The 23,330-nt window shown below is 41.6% G+C and overlaps 1 protein-coding gene across 10 annotated transcripts in view; it reads right to left on the bottom strand.

Annotated features, from left to right (window-relative positions):
- Window positions 1-23,330, bottom strand: part of BLTP1 (bridge-like lipid transfer protein family member 1) — a 233,691-nt gene that overhangs the window by 118,168 nt on the left and 92,193 nt on the right. For all 10 annotated transcript variants that reach the window (XM_054029923.1, XM_054029925.1, XM_054029926.1 and 7 more), the window contains 6 exons: window positions 19,680-19,888; window positions 13,433-13,660; window positions 12,624-12,761; window positions 7,565-7,741; window positions 5,931-6,059; window positions 1,387-1,506 (listed from right to left, as the gene is read on the bottom strand). In XM_054029923.1, coding sequence (XP_053885898.1) covers window positions 1,387-1,506; window positions 5,931-6,059; window positions 7,565-7,741; window positions 12,624-12,761; window positions 13,433-13,660; window positions 19,680-19,888 — 1,001 coding nt within the window. The remainder of the gene's footprint in view (window positions 1-1,386; window positions 1,507-5,930; window positions 6,060-7,564; window positions 7,742-12,623; window positions 12,762-13,432; window positions 13,661-19,679; window positions 19,889-23,330) is intronic.

Below are 23,330 nucleotides of genomic sequence, written 5' to 3'. Positions count from 1 at the left end.
TATTTGGGGTGAGATAAATGTCTTAGACGGAAGATTAACCTGTTAAGTTAAATTTAATCCCTAGAAAGCATGTTATACTTTTGTGTTATATGTAACCTGTTCCTATTATCCTTACTCACCATCTCTTAAATCTCCATCTTTGATGATAAACTTATTATTGTTTTCACTATAAATATATATCTCGTGTGTTTTAAGTGCTGATCCTGAGTTGAATCAAGTAAGCTGATGCGTACACTGTCTCCTTGCGGGCAGCAGACCTGGTATTTCTGAGAGTGTTCAGCGTGTATAGAAGGGGCTGGACTGGGGAATGTTTCAATGAACTCAGGTACATCTATTTTTAACTTGCAAAGCTAAATAAGGGCTGACATAGCCACCCAAACAATCTCCTTTGGGTTACCAAACTGGTGGCATCATGGAGCTGACGCTCTTTAAGCACAAGCAAGTCTCTCTTTCACTGGAGGCCGGGTACCTCAAGAACTGACACTCAGTGCTCAAATGCAGAACCTCAACTCTGCCACCTTGAATCTATGTATTACAATACAGTCTTTACATAATCTTACACTATTTCTTTGACTAGGCAGAAGTCTAGCAGTTCTGCAGAAATGCACGGGAGGGAGCCCCTCTCCTCCACAAAACAACGTTGGCTGAAGCCTTTGCTTTGTATCCTATAAGCACCTAACTCCTGCATCAGATCCAGGCCAGTGCAAAGCTAATTTAGCTGCAGATGCTCGCCAATCTTTCTTTAGATGCTCAGGATAACAAAATTAGTTATAACACTTACTGTACATGTTCAAAACCCAATTTTCAAACTCTCAAACTGAGAAAATAAAAATAAATTTCCTCCAGAATATGGCTACTCCAAAAATCTGATACCAACTTTCAAAATCACACTTTTCAATTTTTAAGAGGGAAATATTTTATTCTTCACATATTTTGAGGGAGAGGAAAGATTTAGTGGGAAATTGGAAAAAAGATTGAAAATAGGACTAAAATACTTTTGAAAATTTGACCCATGGTCTATTACATTAGAAGTCTGCGTTGTGTTGCCAGCTCTGGCACAAACTTCTTATGGGACACTGGAAATGGACTTATGGTAAAACCTTCAAAATTGCCTAAGTGACTTCGGAGCCTAAAAAGTCACCTTTGAAACTGGGACTTAGGCAGGTTAAAAGCTTCAAGCCTCCAACAACTATTTTTTTATGAAATACCAAATTTTAAAATATATTTTAATCATCTAATTTTCAAAATAAGCACTACTGCAGAACAAACATTCCAGACAATAAATTCAGTTATTTAGAAATATAGAAAGTGCTTCCTCATTTGGCAGAGAGAAAAAGAAAAATAATATCGCAATTATCACAGAAAGGAGGGAGAAAATATTTTTACCTTTATATTGGTGGCACAGCCATGCTCTACAATATACAGATCTGCTCCATCTACTGCAAGGCGTGTCATAGTGTACTTTAAATCATCAGATGTTGGACATGGCCCAGGAACACAGTTCATCTAGAGGAGATATTTAAACAAAGCACTCAATTTTGTTAGAGTTTTAATTTCATATTAAGTTTTTCCTTATCATACTTCAATTTTCTACTTAACAGAGGACAAATTAGGCAAAAAAGAATGATTACTTGCCCTACGGTAATGGATTCTTTGAGATGTGTTGTCCACATGGGATTCCACTCTTGGTGCGAATGCACCCCATGCACATGAAATTGGATTCTTTTGACTAGCAGTGCCCATGGGGCCCTGCCTGCACCTTAGATGTCCTTGTACCCCCTTCACCTGAGAGAATAAAGGGTGGAGCAGGACCATCCATCCCTAAGTTCCTTCACCAATGCAGAATTCTAGTGTAAGACTTTTTAATGACAGGGGAGGAGGACAGACCATGGAATCTATGTGGACAACATATCTCCAAGTTAGACTCATAGACTTTAAAGCCAGAAGGGACCATCATGATCATCTAAGTTTGACCTCCTGCCCTTACTGTGGGGTAAGTAACCATTCTTTATTCAACTGATAGTCCACATGGATTCCTCTCTTGGTGAGTAACAACCAGTTGTTGGGTTGCTTGGAAGTAGACAGGAGTTGTCCTAATTAAAGAATGACTGCAGGACAGCCCTATCAAACCGTGCATAGGACGTGGAAGCTTATAGCCAAGAGTAGTGTCTTGTAAAGGTGTGAACAGAGCTCCACACAGGTGCCCTACAAGTTTCAGAAATAAGGACATTTTTCAAACAGAATCAGTTCTAATATGATTAGGTAGATATAATCTGGCTAAATTTATAACATGTCCTTATATTTTCATAGACCCTCTTAGATAATCGCTGAGAGGATATTTCCTGACCCTTAAGCCTATCAGCAAAGGCTACAAACAATCTAAGTGTGTTCCTCAATGTTTTCGTCTTGTTAAGTTATATGTCAATGCCTTAATACATCAAGTGTATTCAGCTTCCCCTGGGTTTGAATGAGGCTTGGGCAAGAAACTGAGACCTGAAAAAACTGGTTCAAATAGAACTATGAAACACTTTCGGGAAGGAACCTGGGATGAGGCCTGAGAGCTATCCTGTCCTTACAAAACATTGTATAAGGGGAACTCACCATGTGGGCCTGCATCTCCTCTACCCTTTGAGCTGACATAATGTCCACTAAAATAAAGCAGTATTCATAGGTAAGTGGTAAAGGAGACAAGTTACAAAGGGGTTAAAAGAGGGACCCATCCACTCTGCTTATTACTATGTTGAGGTCTCAAAAGGGAGGGGGTTTCTGAAATGGGGGTAAAATATGAATAAGGTCTTTAAGGTAATTAAAGGGTGGGAAAATACTGTGTGGCTCTGGATTGGACGTGATGTACAGATACTGCTGCTAGACAGACCCCTATGGAGCTGTTTCAGAGCTAGCAAATAGTCCAATACTGCTAAAATAGGCGATGTCAAGGGAGACCGCTGGTGCTGAAATGCCCAAATAGAAAATCTCTTCCATTTAGCTTTTTAAGTCAGGCTTTCCTGCTTTGCAGTATCACGTGAATTTCAGCTGCACAGCTTCTTTCGGTGGACGTCAGTCAGCCAGCATCCGGGCAGTCAGATGTACCAAAGCTCCATTCAGGTGGAGGATCTGACCCATGGGAGAATATGTTGGTCCAGGCTGATAGGGTGATGAGAGGATCATCAGATCTGAATACCAGAACTGCCTGTTCAATCATCAGTCTCAGAACCCCAAATATATCCTGGGGATCAGCATAATGGCAAATAAGTCCCAATGACCAAGGAATGAGAAAATCATCTGTTAGCGAGCCTAGACTCGAACTCCCTCTGGGGCGAGACTTCAGAGACTTCTTGTTGAGGCCTGTGGCAATCAGGCCTATTTCAAGGAATCCCAGCTTGCAAAAGATGTTCTGCAGGACTGAGTCTTTGACAAACCAGACCACTCACAGTTGCCTGAGAGCTGCCTACTGAGTTGATCTGCCAAGGTGTTTTGTAGGCTGAGAAGGTGCAGTGCCATTAGTGTGATTTGATTCAGAATACACCAAGTCCAGAGTACCATGTCCTCCTGAGCGGAGACTATCTTACTCTCCTTTGTCTGTTGACATAAGGCATAACTGTGGTGTGGTCTGTCAGCACTTGGATACTGGATATCTGGAGTCATGGTAGGAATGCATTGCATGCCAGGTGGATGGCTCCGAGTTTCAGGATGAGCTTCCTGAGGGGCCCATATGCCCTGAGTTTAAAGTTGATTTAGGTCAGCCCCTCTTCCCTGGGTAGAGGCATTAATCACCACTGTCTTGGCAAAGGTGCAGAAAAAACTACTCCCTTGAACACTTGAACTGGGGTCTTTCCACCAGCTTAATGAGGAGAGGACTTCATGTGGGATCAGAACCAACATGTCCACCAGGTGTCTGCTGAGTGGTTACATGAATCTCAACCATCCTTGCAGGAAGTGTAGACAAAGGCTGGCAAACTCCATCAGACAGGTGTATGAGGCCATACGCCCCAGAAGTCTGAGGCATGCCCTTAGGGATGTTTTGGGGTGAATTTGATGGGTTTTTTTTTTTTGGTTAGTTGATGAAGTCCACTATTATTTGGAATATTTCTCATGAAAGATAATCTCTCATTGACCTGGAATCTAACACTCCTACTCATTGAGAGAAGAGGAGATTGCAGCCAAGGTAAGTTGTTCTTCCACATTACTTTCGTTATCCTGCTTTCTAGGATCCGATGCTGCACTAACTGACCTCGCTATGCTGGTTTATATGGCCTCTTGGGGGGATGTAAAATTAGAAGGAGACAAAGATGCAGGCTTACGTGAACACAGCTGCACCTCCCAGTAGAGCCAGGGCTGATAAGGATATGGGGTGGGAGAGGGATAAATCAGGAGAATACTAGGAAGGATGTTTCCTATGTGACTAGGAAATTTCCTGTTGTCCTTTACACATTCCTCTGCCGAGTCTCTTCCTGATGCCACTGCACTACCCAAGGAGAATGTCAACAAGAGGAGTAACTACTATGCCCTGATGGAGTTAAGAAAAGGAGTGGCCATTCTGTCAGGAATGCCCTGGATCTGTTGTGTCCTCCCTAACTGGGTAGAGGGTGAAATTGGTAACAGAGGTGCCTCTACCACTCTACCGACAGCTCAGTACCTGGTGGCCTAGTTATCACCATACTGAAGCTCTCAAGGAAAGGAGATTCCAAAATGGGGCCCAGAGATAAATCACTCAAGTACCATACATGCCTCATTACCACCACACTAAGTTCTGATGCATTGGGCACCAAGGAACATGATTTCACGGTTCCCTGTACAGAAGTGCCAGGTACCAAGGCACTGAGTGGTGAAAGTTGAGTACTGAAAGATTGCTGTCCACACATTTAGTGGGTACCATCGGCATTCTTTTAATTAGTACCAAGGTACCAGAGGGGCCCTTCTTAGGCCACTGTCAGTCTTTGTTGAATGCAAGATGACTCAGATTTAGGAGACTTGTGCCCTGAATCAGTAGGCATGAAAGAGGATGACCTATGTCTTGGCTGTACTCTGGATAGGTGCTCCTTCCTACCCTATGAGAGTTCAAAGCAAGAATAGGGACAAATGACTGAGGCCTCTTGGTCAATATAACCAGAAATCTCAAGGTAAAATCTCTACTCACCGAAGCACTCATGAAGAGAAGAACAGACTAGAAGACTGAAGTCTAATGCAGTCTTCTGTTTGGAGTCCAAGGAGACATGCACAGGAGTACTCCAGGAGGAACAATTTTAGATGGGCTTTTCTAATTTTTGAGTCCACTTAGAGTAGGAGTGACATATGGTACTAATACACTCCTAGAAAAAACAGCTACCTAGAGTGCTCATCAGGTGTCCCTGAAGCTTCACACTAGGGGCAAGATTTAAACCCAAGAGATTTTGCTTCTGCCATTTTGCTGGAGTCCCTCTACAAGGGGGGGGCAGAGATTGGGGTGTAATAGCCTGAAAATGAGAACCTGAGTAAAATAAGGAATTTATATGTTTGTGTGTGTTGCCAACAGGCAATAAAACTAACTAATCACTACACAGTGCATAGCAAATTAGGGGGACGCTAAAGGTGTTCCATCTTGCTGTCATGGGCGGTAAGAAGGAATTGAGAGATGGTTGAGCCCACCCCTCCCTTTAAGCCCTGGGCTGGAGATGAATGAGGACATCTAGGGTGCAGAAATGGCCACAACAGATACTGCTGCCAAAAGAATCTGATCTTATGCACCTAGAAGAGATTCCATGTGGATCATCACTTAGCCATAATTTGCTAAAGGAAATAATTATGCTTCTTTAACTAAAATATCTACATGCTCCAAACCACATTTATAGCTTTGTTCTACTTTCGGATACTTTAAAGTTATATTCAAATACTATTGCAATATACTACTGTAAATATACCAACTTGCAGGCTCGAAATTGATGAAGTTTTACCTTAGATTCACAAAACCGACGATCAATTCCATGCTGACACATTATTACAGATTTTGGCCTTTCCAGTTCAAACTCTCGACACATTACATGAAACACAAACATCTGTCCCCATTCCAGCAGACATGCAAGCTGTAAGCAAACAGCAACAGGATCACAATACAGTAAGTATTCAAAATAAACTATCAGAATTCAGAGAAAGAACATTAGCAAAGCTTGAGAAAGAAAAAACCATCAGGAGCTTTATTTCTGCTGCTAGATAGCCACTTTTGTAATTTTTCTGATTTGACACAGTTTATAAGTTTATGCAGTTTTTCTTTCATGAATGGCAAAGTGTACTGTCAAAAATCAAAACTCATCTCTATTTGAAACTAATCTATCTTAGCCACTTCTAAAGCAATGAACCCCCTTTAGGGAAACATCTTTGTTTTTATGTAATTGAATGCTCATTTTTCAAAACTTATAGTTCATCCTGCGCCTTGTCTACATGGTGGGGTAATGCACTCAGCAGAGATGTGATTTTTAAAGTTCGCAAGAAGCAATGGGTTTAAACTGCAGCAAGGGAGGTCTAGGTTGGACATTAGAAAAAAGTTCCTAACTGTCAGGGTGGTTAAACACTGGAATAAATTGCCTAGGGAGGTTGTGGAATCTCCATCTCTGGAGATATTTAAGAGTAGGTTAGATAAATGTCTATTAGGAATGGTCTAGGCAGTATTTGGTCCTGCCATGCGGGCAGGGGACTGTACTCGATGACCTCTCGAGGTCCCTTCCAGTCCTAGAATCTATTAATCTATGAATCTATAATATGTTATGTATTAATCCATATAGGTGCTGCTGGTGGCACAATAAGGGTTCCCTAATGTACTTTAGCATACTACTCCAAATACCCTAGGTTCCAGTGATATCAAACTGCCTCTCATACAACAACTCACCGAAATGGGACACTTTAGCTGTCTATCCCAGAGAGTTTGGAAGTAGGCAGAGGACCCACATCTCTGAAATGTATCATCATGAGATGAAGTGTGAACCTGGCCTCTTTCACAGCATGATGTAAAATGCACCCTTTTTTCTAAATAAGATTTTAATTAACTGCCATTCCCTGGCATTTAGTCTACTTCCTACCTTTTCCTGTCTCCTTTCATTAATGCTTGTTCAGTGCTACACAAAGTAACAATATATATGCTCCTATTTGCAGGAAATGTTGCATGCCATCTAAAGTGCATTTAAATATTATGATTATGGATATCCTTTTAATATAAGTAACAGTATTTACTTGCAAGAATATTAGGTACAAATCAGGACAATTTCAGGACATTAAGACAGATGGCTCCTACACTTGAAATTTCAAGCAGTGCTAGTCTGTATGCTCAATTGTCTTTCTACCTTCACACACACCATACTTCAATCCTAGATTTTACATGGAGATTCTCCCTCTCTAGTTTGGTGTTTCAAACTGAATTTTCAACGCTTTTAATTTCAAGTTACTTTAGCCACAAATGAATCTCAGCTGGGTTGAGCCTATGTACACTTATCCCCTTCAAAAAAAGACCACATTATATTAGCTTTGCAACAAAGTAATGTGTATACACAGATAAAGCCTTGTACTAAATATGCTACCTAGCATTTCTAGAACATACCTGTGGTGCTGTAACCTTAGCTGTAAGGCAGCCAGCCTGCACATCGATCAGCCATGCATATTCTAAAGTATCACTTCCCACAGGCAGACCTTCTGCTGAAAACATAGCATGAGCTCGTAGCTGCAGACCTGACAGGCTGATATGGCCCTCTCTAAGTAGTTCATCCACAGAGGGTCGCTGTTGAGGAGAAGTAAATTAAAGACTACTGTTCTCAAAGAATGACTACACAGGGCTTTATATTTTTTAATTATTAAAAGATACTTTTTTGACATTAATCCTGACCTATAAAATCCCACTGTTGTCTATACAATGAAAAATAAAAAATAAAAAAATAGAACTTCAGCTAACATGTGGAAGTAAAATAAGTAAGAGTTTATATCATGTTACGTACAATGGGCCATACGATAATTTGCAAATCTTAAACAGATAAATAAAAGACAAAACAAGTGTGAGTGTAGATTCGTTTTGGGAAACCGGTTATCCTTTATGTTAAATGGCTCACATTCTCCACCTGAGACCATCCAAAGTTTTAGAACCCACGTTGCTTATGGTGGGTTAATACATAAATGGTTAATGGATAATACATAAGTTGACTTTTCCTCAAAAAGCAGCAGTGGTTCCTGTTTGGGCACCAGTTACAAGAGGACTATACAGCAATGCTAGGTGGGCCAGTTGCCTTCTTTATTTACACTGGGGACTTCTCAGGTTCTGCACCAGGAAAAAACCTCGAAGCCACACCAGTTTCCAATATTATATATTTTACTTACTTGACTACTATTTAATTACTGAATTAAATAACTAAGCAAAACCTTAAAATACATATAAACAAACCAAATTAGAATAAAGTGGGTGAAAATAAAATAAAATTGATATAATCAACATGTTGATTAAACCACTTGAAACCAACAATCCCTTATAGGCTTTATATAATATTTTGGGAAAGCAATGGTCTTGTTTAAGTATCAGCCCCCCAAATAACAGGGCATTATCAATCTCCGTGCCAATGGATATATTTATGTTCCAGCCAAATAGCTGACACAGGGAAAGTCAGAACACTCGCAAGTTGAAGCTGATGTTGACACTACGCTCTGATGCCAATTAAGGCACTCGGTTCAATTTTCACCTAGTTGGGCGTAATGGCTTTTGGGACACCCAGGACTGTTAGTCACTCTATCACTTCACCTCCAGAGTGAGGGAGTCTTCCCTATGCCTAGCTGGGTGTCAGATCCCTGACACCGCCAGCCTTACAGCCACTCAAGCACTCTCCTTTGAGCTATGCCAGCCCTGTCTTTGCCTTGCAGGTTAACAATAGATCAGTGGTTCTCAACCTGCAGCCAATCAAGACAGAGATGCGGCCCATGTGACAGCCTCAGGGCTATACAGGTAATATTGGATGTGGCTTACAACAGTAAATAGATTGAGAACCACTGCAATAGATGTATCTCAGTCTCTGAGTCCCTTTGAAGTGTTCCCCTGTGATTTCCAGCCCGATTCTGGTTATCCACAGAAATTCCAGATCCTCTTCCCCCAAAGATGCAGTGCACCCCAGTTATAAGTTTTACCTTAAAGCATCATTATTGTTATTACTGTGTGAAATAACACAAGCATATAGGAACGAAATTAGAAAGGCCAAGGCACAAAACGTGATTAAACTAGCTAGAGACAAAGGGTAACAAAAAAACATTCTACAAATACATTAGAAGCAAGAGGAAGACTAAGGACAAAGTAGGCCCATTACTCATTGGGGGGAGAAAACAATAATAGAAAATGTGGAGTGGCAGAAGTGCTAAATGTAAAGGGGGGAGGGATAGCTCAGTGGTTTGAGCATTGGCCTGCTAAACCCAGGGTTGTGAGTTCAATCCTTGAGGGGGCCACTTAGCGATTTGAGGCAAAATCAGTACTTGGTCCTGCTAGTAAAGGCAGGGGGCTGGACTCAATGACCTTTCAAGGTCCCTTCCAGTTCTAGGAGAAGGGATATCTCCATTAATTATTATTATAAATGTCTTTTTTGTTTCAGTTTTCACCAAAAAAGCTAGTACCAACTGGACATCTATCATAGTGAATGCCAGTGAAAATGAGGTAGGATCAGAGGCTAAAATAGGGAAAGAACAAGTTAAAAATCACTTAGACAAATTGGATGTCTTCAAGTCACCAGGGCCTAAGGAAATACATCCTAGAATACTCAAGGAGCTGTCTGAGGAGATATCTGAGCCATTAGTGATTATCTTCAAAACGTCATGGAAGACTGGAGAGATTCCAGAGGACCAGAAATGGCAAATAGAGTGCCAATCTATAAAAAGGGAAATAAAGACAACCCAAGGAATTACAGATGAGTCAGCTTAACTTCAGTACCCAGAAAGATAATGGAGCAAATAATTAAGCAATCAATTTGTGAACACCTAGAAGATAATAAGATAAGTAATAGTCAGCATGGCTTTGTCAAGAATAAATCACATCAAACCAACCTAATAGTTTTCTTTCACATAACAAGCCTTGTGGATGGGGGGGGAAGCAGAAGATGTGTATAGTAAGGCTTTTGATACTGTCTTGCATGACCTTCTCAGACAAATTAGGAGTATCTGGGTATATCTTACTTAATCATTTTCCTGCCATTGTAGGACTTGAGCACTCCTGGACCAAGATTGCACTCTCCAATCCACTCAATGTCTTCCAGTCCTCACCCATTCTGCCAAAACCCTGGTCTAATGTGTTGCTGGACTTCATAGCCTGCTGTCATGGCTGCATAATGACATTGGTTGTGGTTGATCTTCTAACCAAGATAGTGCTTTTCATTCCTTCCTATGCCACTCAACTGCCCAAGAAACAGCTAGTCTCTTCTTGGAAAATGTTGTCAGATATCATGGGTTTGCCTATTGATGTATCAGATCCAAGTCCACAATTTATCTCCCATTTTTGGTGTCCATTGTTCAAGTTCCTTAGCATGGAATCCCTTATCTCATTGGCTTATCACCCTCTGACCAATGGGCAGATGGAATGGGTTAACCAGATCTTGGAGCAATATCTCCATTGCTTTTTAAATTATCACCAGGATGATTGGGTTCCCTTATTATCATACTCAGCGTTCACTTATAATAATTCCACACAAGCCATCATCCAGCAGAGCCTGTTTTATGCCACTTATGGTTCTCTTGGAGATAGTTTCAGAGCACCTCATCTCTGGGCTGGAGGTCTATAGGACAATCATGCTGCCAATGCAGGAGCAGGACATCAGCTTTCTTCTTTTCAAAAATGTCTGAAGTCCTAGTATTTGGCTGCTATCGCCAAGGCTGCCAGGGAGGCTGTTGGGGCCAGTAGGGAAAGCTGAGTGCCCCTGTTCCAAATTCTTTGGGGAGGAGGGGAGTGGACTTGCTTGGAGTTGCACTAGGGAGAAGCTCTAACCTCAAACTTGACTGCCAGCAGGAAAGCAGGATTGCTGGCAGCACAAGAAATTAAAATTGACTTTGCTTGAACCCGAAAGGATGTGGGGATCATGAATAACAAGCCACATGGTGCAGAGGATGAACAGCAAGTGTGGGGAATGGACTGGACCAAACCAAACTGGGAGGAACTCAATGACGCTGAAAGGCAGTGACCTCCAAGGTGAGGTTTCTTGTGAGACTGGGCCTGAGGATAGGAGAGAACCACTGAGGGCTTCCATTATATCAGGGATCACCTTACGTTGTGTCAGGATCTTATGTTTTAGGGAAAGTTCTATGGCCATAAAATTACTGGGAGGTACCAGAGTCCACCAGTGCTTCCCAACATCAGGGGATGTTGTAGACAGAACAGGAGCCTAAGGTGTGTTGGGTGCTGATTAGATGCCATCAAGCTACCCGAGGACAAATAGGTGCCATGGACAGAAGCGAGGGGTGAATTTCAAGCCCTGCCCAGACCCCTATATCAGGCTGGAACCTGGCGTTTTCTTGACCAACAAGCAGATCAACCCTACGCTGGACAATTCAAGGCAAAGCGTTCTGGACCTCCGCAGTAGAGGAATAGACCCAATGTCTGGTGTTGATCTTTCTCTGAATCAGAGAGATGGGGTTGGGCTATGTCCAAGCTGCAAGGGCTCAGGCAAAATTCTCAAGTTGGTGCAGCAGGGGGCTAGATTTCTCCCACAATGGAAAGGTTCAGGCCAACACCTACTGGTCAGCAACTAATGATGAGCCCCAACCTGGACCAGTCCATGGGGTAAATTTGGAGGCATATAGGAACAGGAGCCAACATTGGTTCAAAAAGCCAGGGAACTTTCCATAGTCCTGATTGAACTTGCTTAGTAAACAAATCTTCAGTTTCCATGGACCTGAGGCAGGGCTTGACTCTGAAAAGCAGTGTTTTGCACTTGCAGGGTCCTAATCTAGCTTTGTAAATTCTGCAGGGCATTTACCAAGACCAACAAGGGGATGTTAGCTTTTGTAGGATCCATCATAGAAAAGGAAGCTACCCCTTTTTATTTTGAGCCGCTCAAACTGTCACAGACTGGGGCATGAGTAGTCATGCCTAGTGGTCAGAGCTGGAGTCAGGACTCATGAGTCAGAGCCAATGGTCAAAGTCAGAGTTAGAAACCAGGAACTGAGCAAGGAAGCAAGGCAGGTACAGAAACAATCACAATTGCAAGCATAAGCATTGGCCAACTGTCGGCCAAATGCTGCTGCTGGACTTAAGGGCACGTCTGGAGCATGTTCCTCCAGCCAATCGGTCAAGCTGGCCAATCAGATAATTCAGTTGTGAGTCCTCCATTGCTCATGAGGGAGGTGGATCTAGCTGATCCCAGGCTCAGATGCAAGCCCAAATTCCAGACACCTACAGCATCCCTTCTACACAATTTTAAGGCAACATTAACAGGACAAAGATCCTTTTCTCTTGTGCATGAACTAAAAATGAAGGCTGAACAGTGATAAATACAGAATGCACGACAAGCAGAATTACTACTATATAGTTTTCTTAAATGCCTTGAAACATTTGTGTGTGTTAGAGAGGATTCAATCAAAACACCATTCAGTTTTAGTTTCACGGTAAAAATCAGCATTCCTCCAACACAAAAGAATACTCATATTACCTGATAGCTGTCATTCAAGAATAAATTCAGTGGGGATAGTACAAGTTGAAGCATGGTCTCCCTAAATCCTTTTTTCATCTCAAAACACAATCTTTCCAAGAAAGCAGTAGGGCATTCAGGACCATCCGTGCTGCCGTGCTAAAATTAATCAACATATCCTGTTGTGAGACATTGCGGATACACAAAACCACTGAGATTGTCAGATTATGAGAAACCTCTGCAGAATGTGACTGGTTTCCTACAGTGCTTGATGAAAAAGTCTACTACTTTAAACTCTATTTAATATTAATTTACATAGGCTTCTCTACTTTGTGCAGGTGAACCCTTACACATACACACTCAGAGTCCCAGGGTGCCATTAAAATTAACATGGCTCCATAAAGGTCTGCCTGCACAGATCAGATTGCAGGATTAGTGAGATGCCCTGTTGATTTAGAGAGTAATCATTATGGCTGATGAAAAATAATGACTATCAACTAGATGGAACAATAGTTACTCTTCATTAAATACAAAATGGATTTACACACAAGAATTATCTAATTCTGACTCAATCAGCAAAATCCATCAAGTATCAAATTTCTGCATTCATTTACATATTATATTATGGAAAAAATGTGTGTAATTTGACCCAAAACCCACCAAACATAGGATAGAACTTAAGAGTTTCATAAAGCACTTGGATTCACACATACTGCAGTATAGCCTATAATTTTTAAATGCATATCACTTTTACTATACTTCATAAAATATTTTAAAGGAATTAATAAGTACTTGGTTTCACATGATGACCAAGGTTCCCAAGAGCTTACCACTGGTAACCGTCCATGCACTTTATACACATTAACAAGTACAGTAATGTCCCAAGGGCGCAAGGTTAGGGGATGAACTGGTTTGGCTGAACTCTCAGTTCCCTTTTTGTCATTCTCCAATCCAACTGCTGTCCACCCAGAGCTTGAAGATGTTGACATTGATAGGACAGGGCTTGAAATGACTTCTTCAAAATCTGTGTACATGTCATCTTCTCCAAAGTAATTTTCCTGGGAAGTGAATTATTGCAGTCATCATTAAAGAAGGTGAACTGTGTATCATGTATCATGTAACACAAATCTGTGCTTACCCTATATCCTAGTCCTACCCCTCTCCCCCACACCCCCTTATAAGCACTAAGGCTTTAATTCTACAAAACACTGAAGCCCAGGTGTAACTTTGCTCATAACAGCAGCCCCACTAATTTCAGTAGGATCACTCCAGTGAGCAAAGTTAAGCACTTGGCTATGTGCTTTGCAGGAGCAGCGTCTTATAGCATTGTCTTCGAAACAACCTCAATCTAGCTATACTAAATTTTACTTTCAGTACTGTGACACAAATACCTGACTGGAAGTAGAGCCCTGCATCAGGACTGGGATCCCACAGGTTCTGCAGGACCCACTGTCATAATAGTGGGAGCAGGATAAAAATTCAAGAAACAATGCGGGTCGGAGTGGCTATTGTGGGGCAGGATGACAGAGGAATGACAATAGTTTTCCCGTGCAGCAAACAACATGAACGCTCTGGCCAGCAGCCGCCGCTCTCCAGCTGCCCAGCTCTGATGACAGCACCCCCACCTACAGCAGCACAGAAGTAAGGGAGCTATCATGGGATCTCCTTGCCTGTTTCGGGGGATGGTGACACATGGGGACCCATCCCCTTTGCATGATGATGCAAGGGCTCTCCAGCCATTTGCATGGAGGGTTAGAGGTTTCCCTTCCCCACACAAAGAGATTAGGAGATACAGGGGCTGCTCATCCCCTTGTAGGGGTGCATAAGGACTCTGATCCCTCTGCATGGGTGAGATGGGAAGGTGGGGGGTTCCGATCCCATTACACAGGGGTGCATGGAGTGGGTGCTGGTGGGGAGACATATTCCTGGGACCATTTTAGAGCTCTGCAACAGGACTGGTATCTCACAAATCCCGCTGCCATAATAGCGGGAGCAGAATAAAAGGTCAAGGAACAAAGCGGGAGCCGGTGGGAGTGTGAGTGAAAATTGTCAAGTGGGACAGGAGCAGGATTTTAAAAAGTATTCTGGTGCTGGGCTATAGCTGGAGGTACTGCTAGATAGATGTTTATTTTTTAATTTATTTTATGAAATGCAGTCTACAGCGGTCAGACATGAGCAACAGTCATCCAATACCTCTTCACAAACCCATCTATTGTTGCACGTTTTACATGCCTGCAGCATATCAGAAGTTCACAAATTCATCCTCTTGGGTCAAACATTCACTTTGCTTCTAAGCCAATCCCCACTCAATTAACTCAGACAGAAATAACTATTGCCAAATTCTTTTGGGAAGCTCGAACCCCATCATAATGAGAGATTTCCTACATTTTATTTATAAAGTGTGTCAGAACCAGATTTTTAAAAGTTATGTGTGGGTTTTTTTGTTGTGATGGGTTTTTTTAGAAAAAGGTAAGAAATGCTGTAGAAAAGTAAAGTAAGTTAACAAGTTAGATACTTCAAGGAGGGGTTTTGGACAACAAAAGGTTGCTAAATGACATTTTCATGTTAATTAAGTACTTTGGGAAGAGGTGCTGGACTGAGCACCCTGAGGAGTGAAGTCCTCTCTTTAGCCACAGAATGGTCATGGCACATGCCTAAGTAGTGCTACCTCACGCACTCTGGAAGAGGCCATTCTAGGGATAAGATAATTCAATCTCCATGTATAGCCAATTAATGTCAACAGTGGTGGTGGTTTTTGAGCTGTACACACTCATCAATTGGGAACCAGACTGAGTCCAAACTTATTTCACACAGACCACCAGTCTTCAGCTTCGCAAGGATATTTTTGTCATTACTAATCTGGGCTAAATTTGAATTAATGACGATGAGATCAAGAGATCTATATCCAATTACTATTCCCTTGAGTCACAAAATATACACTTTAATTTTTAGAAAAAGATAGTGAGAAATTTTTTTTAAATGGAGGAATTAATTCCTCCCCTCCCCGCATTTAAATAAATATTGCAAGGGGAAAAAAGCCATTTACCTTCATCCTATAAGAAGTAAGACAATTAATGACCAGGTTGAGGGGCAAATGAGGATAATTTTTTAAAACTCAAATTTGTAAACTAAAATTTTATATATTTAGTTGTATCCCTCTGTCCTCACCCTTCACGTCACTTGCCTTCTAAGACCTCAATCCCATGTATGTTTAAGCATGTGAGACAATGTCAAGTAAATCATAAAGAGGCACTATCTAATATAAAGAAGGAAAATAGACACATATCCTCCAAACCTTGGGAAAAGACCTGCATAAAAGGCATATTCCAAAGTCTGACCTGGGACATGCAATATAATTAAATTATACTAGTTCTTTCTAAAGTGGTTTATGCATTAAAATGCTAGACAACGCACTCAAAATAAGAAGCTTTCACCTCAGAAACTCCTAGGGTGACCAGATGTCCTGATTTTATAGGGACAGTCCTAATTTTGGGGTCTTTTTCTTATATAGGCTCCTATTATCCCCCACCCCCTGTCCTGATTTTTCATACTTGCTGTCTGGTCATCCTAGAAGCTCCACAGTACAGTCTCCCCCACCCCCTCTTTCTTCCTTTCTTTCTTTCTTTATTTATTGAACAGTCACTTAAATGTTTTCCTAATTTCAGAGGATATTTCTCTGCAGGAGCTGAATGTTGTGACAGATACAGAACTGGCAGAAGTATGTTAAGGAAGGACGGGTAGAGGGTATCAAAAATACTGATAACTTGCTGCTAGAGTCTCTCATAGAGGATACAAAGCACTACAAGCACCCATTAGAAATTAGTGAATTGAAGAAACAGAATGTTCCACATTAAAGGGCTTCACAGCTAGAACTGAAAGTCATATTAAACTTTGAAAAATATATATGCAACTGAAACCTCCCACACACAGAATCCGTGAACACAAACTGAAAATTAAAACAAACCCCAAAAACCCAACCATATCACACAAAAGTCATTAAGAAGCAAGTACAAACAAAAAAGAGGAAGATACATTGCCAGCAAAGTTGGACTAAAAGAATCTAAGCACAAATGACAAAAATATTAGAAAGTATAACAAATGGGAACACTTGGAAAGACTGTCATTCATTTAATTTTCAAACAGCATTTCAGTAGTTTTAGAAGACAGTTTTAGAGGACCCAAGCACTTGCATTCCCTGTTTTATGACACAATATTGCTTATAAATACCATAGGAGTTCAGCCTCATCAGAGGAGGAAGCTTCCTCCAGAGAACAAGAGTTCTGAGAAAGGGGAAACTATCATGTGAATCTCCGGAGTTTTACAGTAACAGGGGCCAGAACGAAAACTTCCTATCATGCCACCCCTTATGTAGATGCTACAGTATAAATATATCATGAGATGGGGAAGGTTTTTCAGAAGCACTTCATATTAGTCTAATTCTACTCCCACCACATTCAATGGTTAAACTCCCACTGACTTAAATGAGAACACAGCTAAGCCACTGGTGAGCACTTTTGAAAGTCCCACTTAAAATTCATAATTTACACAAACATCCAAAATTCTCTTTCAGTCTATGTAAGTGTCTCAGAACAGCCAAGAAAGTCGATTACTTAAAAGGCCTTGCAATTTACCCGTCTCAGAAAACTCACCCTGCTCTGCCCTGCAATGAAAGCCTCTTAAAAGAACTGATCATAGAGCCAACCTGCTTTACTCCAAGCAGATTTCTGAGCACATGAACATTTCCTAATCAATCAAGTGAGATTCACATGTTCACTTCCTTTCCTTTTACACCAGAAAGGCAACAATTCCCGCTCTACCCCCATTTCCCCTAGAACAGTTGTTCTCAACCTTTCCAGATTACTGTACCCCTTTCAGTAGACTGATTTGCCTTACATATCCCAAGTTTCACCTCACTTAAAAAGTGTTTGCTTACAAAATCAGACAAAAAAATAGAAAAGTTCAAAGCACACTATTACTGAAAAATTGCTCACTTTCTCATTTTTACCATACAATTATAAAATAAATTGTGCCCCTCAGATTGAGAAACACTGATAAGTAATAATATAGAGCAGTATAAACAAGTTATTGTCTGTATGGCATTTTAGTTTGTACTGACTTCGCTAGTGCTTTTCATGTAGTCTGCTGTAAAACTAGACAACTACCTAGGCGAGTTGACATACCCCTGGAAGACCTCTGCATACCCCCAGGGGTATGTGTACCTCTGATTGAGAGCCACTGCCCTAGAAGAAGGCACAGCCATAAAGAAGAGGGGAGGAAATGGAAGCATTTTAAAATGCAAAAGTTAATATCCAAGAAAATAAATGAAAAATATTTTATTTTATATGTCCTTGGAGGGTATGTCTTTAACATTTTAATTTTCTCTAATATTTTCCCACCTACTGTGCATCACTATAGACACTTCAAAGAATTCAATATACAACAGAAATCAGGAGTCTCTAAAGAAATGCTGTCCCTAAGCAGAACCCTGTGCATGCTGGGTCCAAGTTCTGCAAAGATACCTAAAAAAAAAAATTAAGGATGCTAATTAGACATCTGTTTAGTGTAATTTGGTAGGTCAATTTGAATTTTTACTACCAAAAACCAACATCAAAGATCTCATTAAATTAACAGTTAAGGCTGAAATGATCCTTTCATGCTCCCTGTTGTGCCCATATATAGCAGCATCCAGTAAGATACTAATCACTCCCTGTTCAAAGAGTCAGACCTATGTGTAACACTGACGGACCCCGGTCATCATCAGACAGGATTGAATTTGGGGCCTCTGGAGCTTAGCGCATGAGCCTCTGCCACATGAGCTAAAAGCCAACTGACTGTTAGCTAAGGCTGTAGAGCAGACTCATTTAACTCCCTCTAAGTGGTCTTGGTCCCATAGGGGGGAGGGATAGCTCAGTGGTTTGAGCAATGGCCTCCTAAACCCAGGGTTGTGAGTTCAGTCCTTGAGGGGGCCACATAGGGATCTGAGGCAAAATCAGTACTTGGTCCCGTTAGTGAAGGCAGGGGGCTAGACTCAATGACCTTTCAAGGTCCCTTCCAGTTCCAGGAGATATGATATCTCCATGTATTATTATTAGATGGGACAGAACACCACACCCAGAAGGTGTGTGGGTTATATATGCACAATGGGGACTACACCTCTACCCCGATATAACACTGTCCTCGGGAGCCAAAAAATTTTCCCGCGTTATATTGAACTTTCTTTGATCCGCCAGAGTGCACAGCCCTGCCCCCCCAGAGCACTGCTTTACCGCATTATATCCAAATTCGTGTTATATCGGGTCACGTTATATCGGGGTAGAGATGTAGTTAATGATGCATTATCAGCCTTAACTTTGAATTTCCTGGATTTTGTCAAGGTAAAAAGGAATCCAAAAAATCTACTAGGGCCAAAAAAAAATAAAAAACCTCTCTCTCTCTCTCTCACAAACACACACACACACACACACACACGAGCACGATAGTGTAATATAAATTTTCACCCTGTGAGTTTGCAATGAGTGCAATACTCCTAAGTAACAAAGTCACAAGTGAGTTATGTACACTGAAACATATGCTAGATATCATCATGTATCCTGCACATAACACACATTGTTACAGAAAAGCTATTTCAGGCATTTTCTAGTGTTTAAAAATATATATATTCTCTATCACATGGCTGTCACCGCCAATATTACACTAAACATCCATTAGAAAAATCACCACTAAGTTACCAGTTTTTATTTGAGACAAAGGACTCCATGGTTTTTATTTGTTTAACAACACTAAAGAGATTCTGCATGGGACTGCTCTTATTGTATTTTATCTGATTAAACTTGACCATGCTTGAGTATGGTTAACTTCAATTAAATGCAAAAAAGGTTTGCTTCTGTTTTAGAAAAACAAGGTTCTTAGCAACTCTCGAGAAGACCTTGTTACAAGCAGGTGCCACAATGCCAAAAAAATTAAGCTTGTTCTCTTTGCTATTTGCTACTTTATAAAATCGAAGTGATTTGAACTTCTAATCATGTTAAATATTTCTTCTCTACTTGTAAGAATGGTATGTGCTACTTTTATTCATACCTTTATAAACAGAAAGGCGTTTAGTAGAGGTCCATACAGGGTTATCTGAGAATCCGGAGAGACTTCTAGTTCCACATGTAGCTTATCAGGTGGAAGTTCTGAGGGATCAATAGGAAGGCGAGTTGAGTCTGTGGGAGAGGAAATGATTCTATCGGCTGTCTTCTGTGATGGCCTTAGTACAGATAACATAGTTTCTTCCATTTCTGACACTTAGGAATAAACAAAAAAGTAAATCTTTTGAATTTACTTGTGAATTTCTGCAAATGAACATTCATTAAGTTAGAACAGATTTGTAGTTTTCTAGTCTATATCTATAATGTAGAATAAATACATTTATCCAAGCAAACAATGAAAAATCAAGTAATTTTAAGAAAGAGTATGAAATGTTTTATTCAACATGCACAAGAGAGCCAATATTTTTCATTTAAATTATGGAAAAAACTATTTTTTATTATTCTTTTCTCTCACTTTTAAAGTAAAATTGGTGCGACTTTCAGTTGTATGGGTATTAGGTTTCCCACAACCATGCAGCTATTGCAGAAGAACAGGGAATAAAAGAACATATTACAAATAAATATCTATATTGAGGACATTGTGGGCCTAAATTTGCTCCCATGGAACAACTGAAATATTGCAATAACAAAGATGGGAAATGTATAGTTTATTTCCCATTCCTTCTTTTTAATTCAGAGCATGGTGTGGCTGGGGTTGACTTATGGTTTGGGAATTGGGGTTAAACAGACAAAGAAAAAAGACAAGTCGTTAACTTTTGGGCTTTTAAGGCTTTGCTCTGGAGCTACAAGTTTCTGCTGGGAAGGCCTGTAAATTCCTTGCTCCAAAAGAAATAAGCTTGGAGCTCTCCCAGTGTAGTTTGTAAGACTCAGTGTTCACTGAACTATTTTAACTATGCACATGTATCCAGTGCATCTTTTAAGGACACACCTAAAACTCAATTTGATTTTCTACTGTGAATACTCAGTAATTAATTTAAAAATGGCCATTATTTGGTTACATGCCATGATGAGAAAGCAGATTATACGCATCTCTTTCTTACTCAGATTTGTTCCCTGTGTCCATTCAGAATTTTAACTGATTTGTCAGAAAATAAAAATTTACTATTTTTTACTCCCATAGCACTATAGACCTAGTAGAGCTCTAGACAAGTGACCTGGATTCTCTTCTCATTTATGCATCATCAGTGCAATTGTTAACCAAGTTTCAGCTGCTATATCTGATGTGAAAGCTTGCAGATCCAGATTTAATTGCAGGGCTGGGAGTTAGAAAACACTGACTTGTAAATGGAGCAAATCTGGTATATAAGTCACTGATAAACTCCAAGCTGAATCTTCATCCTGCCGTTACTTCCAGAGAAATCTTTCAGATCTGGTCTTTAATTTTACATCCGTGCTTCTAATACTCACATGGAGGGACTTATCTCCAATCTTGCACTACTTAAACCTCCTTTAGTCCTTTTTAAAACCTACCTTGGCCCAATCACATCAATTCAAATTACTGCTAAAATCACCTGTCTGGCTTGTCATTATGATACCATTCCACACTCATTTCACTGGCTCTCACTTTACCACCACATCAATGACAAACTTCTTAGCCTTACTTTTAAGATCATTTTACAACTTGCCCCTTCAGATTATCATTTTCTCTTGGAGCTTATTGTATGCCCCCTCAAACCAATAATTCCAACTTCCCCCGTCCATTTACCTCCCCTTCTCCCACAAGCACCTTCACAGTTTCATCCTTGCCAACACTTATGCATGAAATACCTTCCGTTAATCAATCTGTAGCACTCCTAACCCATCCTCTTGGCTCACTTCTACTGCAATATCTGGTAAATTGCCAGCTGAAAATGGCAACGTCGGTAGCCAGCACATTCCTGTTTTTAAACCTACTTCCATCTCTGTCTATGAAGGTACAATACGGTAAGAGCTGAATAATATTACAAAATTATCTAAAGAATAGAAAGACTGCTTGGAAAACCAACTACTGGGCAAAATTAACGTGCCCCATAATACTGTCTTCCAAACAACAAGAAATTTTTGGATTTGTGAAATGATTCATTTAGCAGAAGTGCTCTATTTCTTAGGTAAAGGGCAAGGTTAGATTAACAAGTTTGGACAAGTCTAATGCATTGTTACCTGCTTTTCACTTAGAGAAATGATGCATCTTCTTAAAATTTGAAATTGAAAACCATGCTTTTGATGAAACTGGTTCAACTCAAAGATTCACGTTATCCTACTTGACAAGAATTGATAGTCCGTGTAACCCACAAGCAGGGCCGGTGCTTCCACTAGGTGACCCTAGGTGGTCGCCTAGGGCGGCAGGATTTGGGGGGGCGGCATTTTGCCGCCCTCGGTGGAATTTCGGCGGCAGAGGGTCCTTCCGCTCCGTGTCTTCGGGACCCGCCGCTGAAATGCCCCAAAGACGCAGAGTGGAAGGACCCCCACCACCGAATGCTCAAAGGAGGAGCGCTGCTGCCTAGGGCGTCAAAAATCCTGGCGCCGCTCCTGCCCACAAGCTTAATACTGTAGCATTGGATTGTGTTTTTCCAGGGCAGGGGGAAAGGATCAATAGGGAGGAGACATGGATATTAAATAGGTACTCTGTCAGTGCATACATGCAGAGTAGGGCAATTCAGTTAGAAGGATCCAGAAACTTTCAGACTATGTGTGGGAGTTACCCGACATGCTCTGCACGTCCTGAAGCTGTATATGAAATTTTCATTGTGGGCAAGCCACCTGGCAGGTCATACTCTAGGTACCCTTGAGAGCTTAGCTACAGCGCAAGGGGGGAGAGGTTATAAATATAGGAGTTACAGATGGTACAGTGGACACAGCATTGATTGAGCAAGAGTTGTCTACTATGATGGGTGGGTCCCAATCCCTGTACCACTTTGGATACAGGTCAGCACTATTCTAGATTTACTATGGCAGCTCTCCAGTAGGATAATGTTTGGTCCACCGCAGTGTGTTTTATGGACCTAGAGGAAGGACTTGGGGGTGGGGGGAGAAGAGAGCGTCTGTCACCAATAGAGCCTTACATTTGGCTATCAGCTAACCGCTCTAAACTGGGATTCTGTCAGAGAGAAGAAAAAAAATGGGACAGCACTTAAGTGAAATGAGGGTTTGTGCATTCTTGCCTGACTTATAAGTCTTGGCAGGCCTTATGGCAGAGGTGGGCAAACTATGGCCCGCGGGATTCCCCCTGCCTGGCCCCTGAGCTCCTACCCCAGGAGGCTAGCCCACGGCCCCTCCCCTGCTGTTCCCCCTCCCCCGCAGCCTCAGCTCACTGCACCGCCAGCCCAATGCTCTGGGCGGCGGGGCTGAGAGCTCTTCCGGGCAGCGCAGCTGCAGAGCCCGGGCCTGACCCGTGCTCTGTGCTGTGCGGTGGCATGGCTGGCTCCAGCTGGGTGGCGCGGCTGCTGTCCTGGTGCTCTGGGTGGCACTGCTGTAGTGCTGCCAGCCACCGATGCTCCTGGCAGCGCGGCTGTAGTGCCACTAGCAACTGGTGCTCCAGGCAGCGTGGTAAGGGGGCAGGGAGCTGGAGGGGTTGGATAGAGGACAGGGGAGTTCGGGGTGGTGGTTGTCAGGGGGCGGGGCTGTGGATAGGGGTCGGGGCGGTCAGAGGGCGGGGAAC

The sequence above is a fragment of the Malaclemys terrapin genome, chromosome 5 (assembly GCF_027887155.1).
Source record: "Malaclemys terrapin pileata isolate rMalTer1 chromosome 5, rMalTer1.hap1, whole genome shotgun sequence".
Lineage (NCBI taxonomy): Eukaryota > Metazoa > Chordata > Testudines > Emydidae > Malaclemys > Malaclemys terrapin.
This window is presented reverse-complemented; position numbering and strand designations above follow the sequence as displayed.